Below are 12,590 nucleotides of genomic sequence, written 5' to 3' on the forward strand. Positions count from 1 at the left end.
AGGGAAAAATTGATTCTAAGTTTTTGACATTTTCAAGTTTAACTCATATTGATTTAAGAGTGTGCTAAGCATGTAATAACTTGGTTGAAAAAATTATTCAGTGGGGTGGGAGACAAACAATCATCTACTTGAAGAATTTAAATACCAGCAAGGAATTGTTCAAGGTGACCCAAGAAGTTGTAAGTATTGTAAGTGTAACAGGATGAAAATACAGAACAGGATGTCAGGCCCTGCAGGTCTCACATCTGGGTCTGTGGGGGTTCTGGGAGTCATCACACTTCAATCCTCCACCTGGCAGCTCAGATACAGCAACTGGAACCAAGGTCCATGAAGCCCAATTGGGTCACAAGCCCCGCCTCTATGTTCTGATTGGGAGAGCTCTGAGGCTCCTGATTGGGCCAGAGCTATTATTTAAGCCAGAAGAAGAATCAGGAAGTTGTCTGTACAACTGGGCTTCACTGTGCCATGGATCGCTCATCTGGCATTTACCTGTTCCTGCCTTCCGATCCTGACTTGGCTTGACTCTTGGTAACTGACTCTTGATCCCTGCCCTCGGTTTGTCCCTCGATTCTGATCTCCTGGCATTCTAACCTGGCCTGATTCCTGGCAATTGGCTCCTGGTGCCTTGGTCTGCACCTGACATTAATTAACTCCTAGGCCAGGCCACCCATGCCCTGGCCCTGAGACAGGGAAATGTAGGTTGACTATCAGGGGAAATGTCTACCTATCAGACTGTAGGGGAGTCTCCTATGGGAGATGGAAGCCTCATCATTTGGGCTATTTAAAAACTAGAGTGGACAAAGCATGAACGTGTACGGGGAACAAACTTGCATTAGCAGGTAGAATGAACCAGATAATCTACTAGATCTTTTCATCTCTTCTAGGTTTTAAAGTTTTGTTCTCTGTCCTTAGAGTTGCTACCATTAGGTACATTTTTTAAAGAACTTGACAGGAGTTAAGCCTTGCTTTTATTTTAAGTGGGATGGATAAAGCGACCTGCCCCAAATCCAGTATTAACTCCAGGTATGTCAATATTCTCTTACCAATAAGTACAATTCTGATATGTTTCTCTTTACAGTTTCACAGACAAAGATCACTGAGGCCTGGTCTACACTACGGGTTTAGGTCGACTTTAGCAGCGTTAAACCGAATTAAGCCTGGACACGTCCACACAACGAAGCCCTTTCTTTCGACTTAAAGGGTCCTTTAAACCGGTTTCTTTACACCACCTCTGACGAGGGGATTAGCGATAAAACCGGTCTTTGCGGGTCGGAATTGGGGTAGTGTGGACGGAATTCGACGTTATTGGCCTCCGGGAGCTATCCCACAGTGCTTCATTGTGACCGCTCTGGACAGCACTCTCAACTCAGATGCACTGACCAGGTAGACAGGAAAAGACCCGCGAAGGTTTGAATTTCATTTTCTGTTTGCCCAGCGTGGAGAGCACAGGTGACCCCGCAGAGCTCATCAGCACAGGTAACCGTGATGGAGTCCTCCCAGGATCGCAAAAGAGCTCCAGCATGGACCGAACGGGAGGTACGAGATCTGCTCGCCATATGGGGAGATGAAGCAGTGATAGCTGAACTCCGTAGCAGCAAAAGAAATGGAAAAGTATTAGAAAAGATCTCCAAGGCCATGAAGGACCGAGGCCATAACAGGGACACACAGCAGTGCCGCGTGAAAATTAAGGAGCTACGGCAAGCTTACCACAAAGCCAGAGAAGCAAACGGAAGGTCCGGGGCAGAGCTGCAAACTTGCCGCTACTACGCGGAGCTGCATGCGATCCTAGGGGGTGCAGCCACCACTACCCCAACCGTGTGCTATGACTCTCTCACTGGAGAAACACACAGGGAAGACGGTTCGGGGAACGAGGAAGATGACGATGGAGGTACTGTAGGTAGCTCACAGCAGCAAGGAAGCGGATAAACCGGTTTCCCCAACAGCCAGGATATGTTTGTGACCCTGGACCTGGAACCAGTAACCCCCGAACTCACCCAAGACCCTCAGGGCACACAGGAGACCTCTTTTGAGTGTAACTTTGTAACTATTTGTAAACATTACAAAAAAAAAGCAAGCGTGTTTAATGATTACTTTGCCCTGGCAATCGCGGCCAGTACATCTACTGGAAAAGTCTGTTAACGTGTATGGGGATGGAGCGGAAATCCTCCAGGGACATCTCCAGAAAGCTCTCCTGGTTGAAATGGGGTGATTTTATTAAGGGGACATTCAGAGGCGCCCGTTCCTGCTCTTCTGACCAGAAATGTTCCCCGCTGTTAACCACGCGGTGGGGGGAGGGGTGAAGTGATCATCCCAGAGAATCGTGTGTGTGTGTGTGTGGGGGGGGGGTTTACTTGTGTTTGTGCCGCATGTTAACCGGGAAACCGCAGCCCCCTCCTTTTACATTGAAACCCCATTTTAAATGGACAACCCAATTCATCCTTGATATGGGAAATGCGCTGCTGTTTGCAACCTTTCCCGCATGTTAAGAAGGTTAAAAAAGCCAAAACACTGTGGCCTACCATGGCTGCCTGCAAGCCGAAATATGCGACCTTGTAATGAAAGAGTGTACCCATTGTTCTCTAAAATGTGTCTTTTTTAACCACCTCTCCCTTCTCCTCCGCCAGCTGCAAATGTTTCTCCTTCGCAGAGGCTCGTGAACATTAGAAAGAGAAAACGTAGGACGAGGGACGAGATGTTCACGGAGCTGCAGATGTCCGCCCAGGCTGATAGAGCACAGCAGAATGCGTGGAGGCAGTCAATGTCGGAGATGAGAAAAGCCCAATATGAACGAGAGGAGAGGTGGCGGGCTGAATCGCGGGAAGAACAGAGCAAGTGGCGGGCTGAAGACAATAGGTGGCGTCAGCTTGCAGACAGACGGCAAGAGGCAATGCTCCGTCTGCTGGAGCATCAAACTGATATGCTCGAGCGTATGGTTGAGTTGCAGGAAAGGCAGCAGGAGCAGAGACCGCCGCTACAGCCCCTGTGTAACCAACAGCCCTCCTCCCCAAGTTCCATAGCCTCCTCACCCAGACGCCCAAGAACACGGTGGGGGGGCCTCCGTCCACCCAGTCACTCCACCCCAGATGATCGCCCAAGCATCAGAAGGCTGGCCTTCAATAAGACTTAAAGTTTTAAAATGCAGTGTGTCCTTTTCCATCCCTCCTCCCCCACCCATCCCAGGCTACCTTGGCAATTATCCCCCTACCTCTGTAAGGAACTAATAAAGAATGCATGAATGTTAAAAAAAAATGACTTTATTGCCTCTGCAAGCGGGAGGGGAGGGTGGGGTGGGGTGGTTGGTTTACAGGGAAGTAGAGTGAACCGGGTCGGGGGGGGGGGGGTTTGGAGGGTTCATCAAGGAGAAACAAACAGAAGTTTCACACCGTAGCCTGGCCAGTCACAAAACTCGTTTTCAAAGCTTCTCTGATGCGCACCGCGCCCTGCTGTGCTCCTCTAACCGCCCTGGTGTCTGGCTGCGCGTAATCAGCGGCCAGGCGAGTTGCCTCAACCTCCCACCCCGCCATAAAGGTCTCCGCCTTACTCTCACAGATACTGTGGAGCGCACAGCAAGTAGCAATAACAATGGGGATATTCTTTTCGCTGAGGTCTGAGCGAGTCAGTAAGCTGCGCCAGCGCGCTTTTAAACGTCCAAATGCACATTCCACCACCATTCGGCACTTGCTCAGCCTGTAGTTGAACAGGTCCTGACTCCTGTCCAGGCTGCCTGTGTACGGCTTCATGAGCCATGGCATTAAGGGGTAGGCTGGGTCCCCAAGGATCACGATAGGCATTTCAACATCCCCAATGGTCACTTTCTGGTCCGGGAAGAAAGTCCCTTCCTCCAGCTTTCGAAACAGAGCAGAGTTTCTGAAGACGCGAGCATCATGTACCTTTCCCGGCCATCCCACGTTGATGTTGGTGAAACGTCCCTTGTGATCCACCAGGGCTTGCAGCAGCATTGAAAAGTACCCCTTGCGGTTTACGTAGTCGGTGGCTTGGTGCTCCGGTGACAAGATAGGGATATGGGTTCCGTCTATGGCCCCACCACAGTTTGGGAATCCCATTTCAGCAAAACCATCCACTATTGACTGCACGTTGCCCAGAGTCACTACCCTTGCTATCACCAGGTCTTTCATTGCCCTGGCAAATTGGATCACAGCAGCCCCCACCGTAGATTTGCCCACTCCAAATTGATTCCCGACTGACCGGTAGCTGTCTGGCGTTGCAAGCTTCCACAGGGCTATCGCCACTCGCTTCTGAACTGTGAGGGCTGCTCTCATCTTGGTATCCTGGCGTTTCAGGGCAGGGGAAAGCAAGTCACAAAGTTCCATGAAAGTGCCCTTACGCATGCGAAAGTTTCGCAGCCACTGGGAATCGTCCCATACCTGCAGCACGATGCGGTCCCACCAGTCTGTGCTTGTTTCCCGGGCCCAGAATCGGCGTTCCACGGCATCAACCTGCCCCAGTGACACCATGATTTCCACATTGCTGGGGCCTGTGCCTTGTGAGAGGTCTATGTCCATGTCAATTTCCTCATCACTCTCGTCACCTCGCCTGGTCCGGGTTTCGCCTTGGCATGTCCTGGCTCTGCATATACTCCAGGATAATGCGCGTGGTGTTCATAGTGCTCATAATTGCCGCGGTGATCTGAGCGGGCTCCATGATCCCAGTGCTAGCTATGGCGCCTGGTCAGAAAAAAGGCGCGAAAGTAGTATCTGATGGACCAGGAGAAGGAGGGAGGGCGGGCGGGAGGGAGGGAGGGCCGAGTGACGACATGGCGTACAGGTACAGGAACAGGGAGAAACACAAACAACTGTCACACAGAATGGTCCCCCCAAAGATTAAACTGGAAACCCTGGGCTTAGCAGGCCATTGATTTCACGGAGGAAGGGGAAGCATATGAATACAGAACAAATCTATTTTTTACATCTTAAGGTGGCAGCCGACGGTGCAGCATGAGTGACAGCCATACCAGTATGACGATGACGGATACTAATCATAAAATACCATCATCTGCCAAAAGGCAAGGGGCTGCTGCTGTGTAGCAATGCAGCCCCACGTCTGCCAGCCCCACGTCCGCCAGCACCCAGCATCGCCCTCGGCCTCTTCTGGGTGCTTAGCAGACAATACTGGGCAATTGGCAGAAAATAGTATATTACGACTGGTAGCCATCATCATCGAAACAGTAGCATGTCTGCCCAGGTGGCCATGATTGACAGCCACACCAATACGATGACGACGGGTACCAGTCATAATATACCATCACCTGGCAAGGGGCTGGTGCAATGCAGCCCTACGGCTGCCAGCCCCATGGCTATCACTCATGCTACACCGTCTACCGCCAAAAGGCAGTTAGCAGCTGCTGCTGTGTAGCAATGCAGTCCCACGTCTGCCAGCACCCAGAGGACATATGGTGACGGTGAGCTCAGCTGAGCTGAGCGGGCTCCATGCTTGCCGTGGTATGTTGTCTGCACAGGTAACCCAGGTAAAAAGGCGCGAATCTATTGTCTGCGTTGCTGTGACGAGGGGGGAGGGGCCTGACGACATGTACCCAGAACCGCCCGCGACACTGTTTTGCATCATCCGGGCATTGGAATCTCAACCCAGAATTCAAAGAAAAGGCGCGAACCGCTTCTCGGCTCTCTGAGCTGTGGCGCAAACGTAGTATCTGACGGACTAGGGGAAGGAGGGAGGGCGGGCTGAGTGACGACATGGCGTACAGGCACAGGGAATTAAAATCAAGAACGGTGGCTGTGCATCAGGGAGAAACACAAACAACTGTCACACAGAATGTTCCCCCCAAAGATTAAACTGAAAACCCTGGGCTTAGCAGGCCGTTGATTTGACGGAGGGAGGGGGAAGCAAATGAATACAGAGCAAATCTATTTTTTACATCTTAAGACGACGGTGCAGCGTGACTGATAGCCCTCGGCATCTTTCTGGGTGCTTGGCAGCAAATACGGGGCGGCGTATGACGATGGTCTTCAGGCCTATTGCACAATCGGCTGCTCAGGGAAGACTCTGCTAACGTGCGATGACCCGACTTGTAATAGGACGGCTAATAGTCGTAATACACCATTTACTGCCAAAAGGCAAGCCCCACGGCTGCCAGCACCCAGATCGCCGATGAAGGCTACCAGTCTACTGCACCGTCTACCGCCAAAAGGCAGTTAGCAGCTGCTGCTGTGTAGCAATGCAGTCCCACATCTGCCGGCACCCAGAGGACATATGGTGATGGTGAGCTGAGCTGAGCGGGCTCCATGTTGTCTGCACAGGTAACCCAGGTAACCCAGGTAACCCAGGTAAAGAGGCGCGAATCTATTGTCTGCCGTTGCTGTGACGGGGGAGGGAGGGGCCTGACGACATGTACCCAGAACCGCCCGCGACACTGTTTTGCATCATCCGGGCATTGGGATCTCAACCCAGAATTCAAAGGGGCGGCGGAGACTGCGGGAACTGTGGGATAGCTGTGGGATAGCTACCCATAGTGCAATGCTCTGGAAGTCGACGCTAGCCTTGTACTGTGGACGCGGTCCGCCGACTAGAGCACCTAGAGCATTTTATTGTGTGGACACACACAATCGGCTGTATACAACCGATTTCAATAAAACCAGCTTCTATAAATTCGAACTAATTTCGTAGTGTAGACGTACCCTGAGACACTAAGAGGGACAGACAGTTAGGTGGGGGTGCAGGGAAGTTACAGGATGACAAACTCAAACTGGAACGGGTACAGAGAAGGGCCACTAGGATGATCAGAGGAATGGAAAACCTGTCTTATGAAAGGAGACTTGAGGAGCTCGGTTTGTTTAGCCTAACCAAAAGAAGGCTGAGGGGGGATATGATTGCTCTCTTTAAATATATCAGAGGGATAAATACCAGGGAGGGAGAGGAATTATTTCAGCTCAGTACTAATGTGGACACGAGAACGAATGGATATAAACTGGCAGTGGGGAAGTTTAGGCTTGAAATTAGAAGAAGGTTTCTAACCATCAGAGGGGTGAAATATTGGAACAGCCTTCCGAGGGAAACGGTGGGGGCGAAGGACCTGTCTGTCTTTAAGATTAAGCTAGATAAGTTTATGGAGGGAATGGTTTAATGGGATAACGTGATTTTAGTCAAATAAACAGCGTGCCATCGCTGGTAAATAGTATCAATGGCCAATGAGGGTCTGGCTGGAGAATCTTGCCTACATGCTCGGGGTTCTACTGATCGCCACATTTGGGGTCGGGAAGGAATTTTCCTCCAGGATAGATTGGCAGAGGCCTGGAGGTTTTTCGCCTTCCTCCGCAGCATGGGGCAGGGGTCGCTAGCTGGAGGATTCTCTGCTACTTGAAGTCTTTAAACCACAGGATTTGGGGACTTCAACAGCAGAGTCAAGGGAAAGGGATTGGGACGGCTTTTGTGGCCTGCATCATGCGGGAAGTCAGACTAGATGATCATAATGGTCCCTTCTGACCTTAAAGTCTATGAGTCTATGAGTCTATGAGACATGGTTCATCTTAGACAATATAAATTGCTTTTGTGTACTCTATCTGTCTGGAACCATGCATACTTACTGCCTCAAGAAAAATAAAACACTGTACAGTTGCATTATATAATTGCTAAATAGCATCCAATGTTGTTCCTTTCAGGTCACACACCTCACTGAGGACAACGTCCTTGCCAAGTTTGAATCTGAATGCGAGATGATCACAAAAACAACCACCCCCCAACCTTTGAAAGCAGAACACATTTTCCCCATGCTCGTAAAACTCAAAATCAATTCTAATTTACAAAAAAAGTTTAAAAATTCATCTTTAAACTGTGACAAGGATGAGAAAATTCAACCAAAAAGGAACATTTCTGAAAAGATTAAAAATGACTGAAAACAGGCTTTAGAATGCAGTGGCGCTTTCAACCTTAAATACAGCGGTGCTATCATACCTCTATACAACGGCTCATAGCAACATGTACACTCATCAAAAAACAAGATGCTAAATTCTGCTAAATATTATATATACACAGAGGGTATATTTTTGTCAGTGTTTAGTCCTATAAACTTTGTCTGGTTTAGTCATTTGCATTGTATTTTCCAGGTTGCTTTTGAATTAGAGGTTTAGTTAACTATGATTAAATGGATGACTGTCACAGATGTCATGAGACATGTGGAGTTCAGAATTTTAATATTTTTAACATGTCTATTGTTCTTGAAATGTTGGAAGTTTGATGAGTCAGTGAAATGGATAAGCAGGTAGTATTTGGGAGAAGAAAAAGTAAATAACTATTAAAGTTCTTAAGAAAACAACCCATAGGATTAAATGAGAGGCTACAGATAACAGGGTATCAGGATGAACAAATACACTGAAGAACTCAGAGAACTAGTCAAGGGGGGGGTCGCAAGAGGGGGAGATGTCCAAGGAATAGACCAATCGGCCAATAGGAGAGAAAACAGGAAAAAGCAGTGGTGAAACAAGATGATGTCTGTGGGGTGGTATTTTAAGAGGCTTCCGACTACCATAAGGTATATGTAAGTGGGAATAAGATAGTCGCTATGTACCCAAGAGATTATGCGATGTTCACCCATTTCCCACATAAAAAAGAATAAATGTAATGGGCCTGGTTCTGCAAAGATTGTTTGGTAATTACAAACCATGATTAACTTTTCAGACATTTTTTCATGATTTCCCTGAGTTGTGACAATTAGGCCAAACTGAGAGGGATGCTGAGCTGCATCTTCCCCTGCAGCCAAATGCTTTGCACCTATGAGGATCTGACCCTTTGTTACCATGACTTCCTCCATGACTTTCCTCAAAATTTGACAAATGTACAGCTATGATTCACAGCACTATTATCTCATCTAATGTTGTATGTAATAAAAAGCCCACATTCAATCATGTTTTACTTAACTTCTAGTAAATGTTATCTACAGAGGGGTAGAAACTATAAAAATAATCTATAGAATTAAGGACCAATTCAGTCCTTGGGCTATACACAAAGGCGCATACTTGAAAAAACATGGCCAGAAGTCTTGGGTCATGCCCCAGAACCAGTGGAGTTCACAGTCTACACCCTCCAACCTCCAGTTAAAGGATATAGTTTACAATGTCACTTGTACCCCCTTATCGCCTACTCACACTGCTCTATTAGGATTAATCATTATCCCTGGAACAAGTAGTCTCCATGGGCGGCTGTGGGCTCACTCCTGGGCTGACATGATTGTGTGTTAAATGCTGCTTTTCCAGAGATAATGTATGCCAATATCAGCACAAAGATTGCTTTTAATTTTATAACAAAGGGTTCAATACAGATACCTTCACTAATAGGCAATTGATGCAAAGTTCAAAAGAAAAGAAAATAGGTGAGATAACTTACATAAACCAATGCAATTATGTATTTATGTGAAGAACTTGCACCTCTCACACAGGATACAAGGGAAGATTGATCACTTTTAAAAAATCTTTTTCAAGACTCAAAAGCAAAAGAATAAATACGCCTCGTCATGCTTCTTGATTTATATATTTAAAACAGCAAATACCAAGCCACATGTTAAACCATCTTCAATACATCGGAATATTCAGAATAGTGGAACAAAGTAAAGCACAGCTGTAATTGAGGCTGCTCTGATGAGATGTGGAGGCGGGTGGTAACATAATCAGTACATGCTAACTATACATCTTATTCTACCCTTTAATTAGCAAGTTATAATAGACTTCCAGGTGGTATAGACTGAGTAAAGCATGGCTACTATTTTTCTGTTCTTTAGGGAGATAATGAAATTTAAGTCTAAAAGTCAAAAAAGTAAACATTTGACTATCTCCAGTTATGCTTAAAAGGATATTGTGAATCTGTTTAGATTTCAAAATTTACCATATACATAGATTTTTCAATTGTTTAACAAAATATAAGAAAGTTAGAATATTATGTAATCCAAATTTGAACACACTCTGCTTTTTGTTGTGGGGGCTTGAGTGGGGATTTGAAAAGGCTTTTATCAATTGCTGGTACAAGTAAATCTCGTCTAGGTAATGTCTATAGACAAGTCTAGTACAGAAAATTATAAAGAAAGCAGCATACTTCCTCAGAATAAAAGTCCACTGGTAGAATAAAATCAGAAGGTCAGCATTCATGTCTGAATACATATAGGTTTTGTTTAGCTGAGACTGGAACCTTTTACCTACATTCTTTATTACAAATTTTGGTGGTTCAACCACCAAATAGAAATCAGATTTGAAAAACAAAGAAAAAGGAGAAAGGAAGAGACCAGGTACTTAACTGGAAGTCTAAGTTAGGATTTGGCATTTAGGCGTGGGTGGTTACAATGGGGACAATCCTCCAATAGAGCCCCTGTGAACACTATAGACGGAAGTTAAACCCAATGAGTGCTAGCTGAGAGAACGATATTTATCCTGTCCTGAAGAAACTGCAGACCCTAGGACAGGGCTCATCTTAGTCAAATTCCAGTGGGACATGGGTTGCCTTTTTCACTGGGAAGCCTGGAGACAACCCACCTGGAAAAGGGAGGGCTTGGCACCAGGGTGAGACCCTACTCTCATCTCCAGTCTCTTTTTGCCAGGTAAAGGGGCTGGAGCACCATAAAGGGACCCTAAAAGCCCTTTATCTATCCAAAGGAGGATATCCCTGGGGTAGGTGCTGTTGTAGGATTGTCCTCTGAAGACCTCTTCACAAGCTCTGGCATAGTGGGTGTGCTGAGGGCGGGTCATAGCACACAGCCCCAGAGAGGCTACCATAACTTAGACAGTGCTCTGGAGCTGCTTAGGTTACATCAGGGGCCTCTCCATCTTCTAGAGCAGTCTAGGGTAAGGAGATTACAAAAATGGCTTAAACCCTCCTCAACCCTCCTCCTGCTGTGCTGCAAGTTCTGTCACAGAATCTAACCCAAACCTCTTGCTTCTGATTGGTTCCACAAGATAGGAACTATACATCTGCATATGTGGAGGCTAAGAGCCCAAGTCTTGAGAGTCTCTGTTTTCAGGGTGATCTTAATGATGCCACCATGGCTGTGGCCATGCCTCATGCAAGTAGTTTCAACATACATGTCACTTCATATACCACTCCATATTTCTGGAACATGGTGCATGATGTATTACCCTTCATGAACCACTCTCAGGCATTACCTGGCCTGGATTCCATGGATTGCAAGTAATGTAACCTTACCATGCCTAACTGGCATGTCCAGCTGCAAAGAAGTAAGTCAGCATCAGTTTCACAGATTCTAGATGCAGTGTCCAATGTCCTCTCTCTGCTTTGACATATATCATTATGACTTGGTTTAGGGGCAGGGGTACTAACAAGGTATACTGCTAACACAGATACTAATACAGTCATACCATGTGTACCTCCTAACTAAGTATATTCCATAACAAAATATCAATGTGACATTTTAATTAAAAATAATTGAAATTCAAGGAAAGTGGTTTCACTGTCACCTGATTTATGAGTGGGTGGTAATATGTGCTCATATTTCAAAATGCTCCACAGTAACAAGGTGTTGTGAGGCAGTTTCTTTGAATTTAGGAACTTGAAATTCAAAGTCCCCTTGTATGGACACTAAAACAAGGTATTGTCAAAAACTTGCATTTGGCTACCAGACCAGAGGAGTAATTTCAACTTTAGCAACATTCCAAAAGACTTACAAACAAGCAAGTTCTTACCAGCTGAATAAGCAGGCTAATTAGGTCTGTCAGGGGTTTATTGATAAGCAGAAGGTCTTCAGCAGCCTGGGTGTCCCCTCCTGTGCCAGATTTTTGTGCCTTAATGAGACAAGGAAAAATAAAAAGAAGTCTTGGTGAGTGCTCAGCTTTGAGAAACAAATAAGGTCCATTAGGCGGTACAAATTTGAATGGAAGTTCGAAGGAGGTGTTCTTATACTCCCTTTCCTAGTTAAGTATTCGGAGATCTCTATAAGAAGTTATAGTCTGATTGTGTCTGTAACAATAAGCACAAAGCAAAAGGGACTCATGCTGTCACATCCACTCTAAACTGATTTAATATGCTGACCTACGTGACATTTCTTCAGCAAGATACATACCTACTGTATGTATAATATATATCTCCAGGAACTCATAATAAAATATGTCTATCTACAATCTATGTTTTTTTGTATATATATTCTCTCTCTCTCTACACAAATATATGACTTCTTTATTTTAATGTTCACTGTAAGTCTCCAAAGATCACCCTCTATTTTATAAGAGATGATTTTAAGCACAATTGAAAACAAGAAAATCAAGATGATTCAAAAGTTAAGACTTCCACTCCCACCCTCCTGACTTGAATTTCCAAAGTGGAATGATGTAGTGGAATTTGAACTTCAGGTGCTTTACTACTTTTAGAAAATGCCTGATGAATAAGATTCCACAGGGAAATGGTCAATAGTCCTCTGACTGCACTAAACATAGAAGCTTGGCCCTTTAAAATACAGAGGCAGATTTTTCTGTAGAAGCATTGGAGAAAATCAAGAAAATCAGATTTCTGGTACCCAAAATAAGTTCTCCAGACTGCCAACTAGTCATTGGCTACCAATCTTAAAAATTTAAGCTTTAGACTCAGTCAATAATGGTTGACACATGTAAATGAGGGCAGAATTT

General features: G+C 45.9%; 1 protein-coding gene across 3 annotated transcripts in view; it reads right to left on the bottom strand.

Moving 5' to 3' along the window:
• Nucleotides 1-12,590, bottom strand: part of ULK4 (unc-51 like kinase 4) — a 408,217-nt gene that overhangs the window by 73,543 nt on the left and 322,084 nt on the right. For all 3 annotated transcript variants that reach the window (XM_024107953.3, XM_005278594.4, XM_065587118.1), the window contains one exon: nucleotides 11,655-11,753. In XM_024107953.3, the coding sequence (XP_023963721.2) occupies nucleotides 11,655-11,753 (99 nt within the window). The remainder of the gene's footprint in view (nucleotides 1-11,654; nucleotides 11,754-12,590) is intronic.

Source organism: Chrysemys picta, chromosome 2 (assembly GCF_011386835.1).
Source record: "Chrysemys picta bellii isolate R12L10 chromosome 2, ASM1138683v2, whole genome shotgun sequence".
Taxonomy (NCBI): domain Eukaryota; kingdom Metazoa; phylum Chordata; order Testudines; family Emydidae; genus Chrysemys; species Chrysemys picta.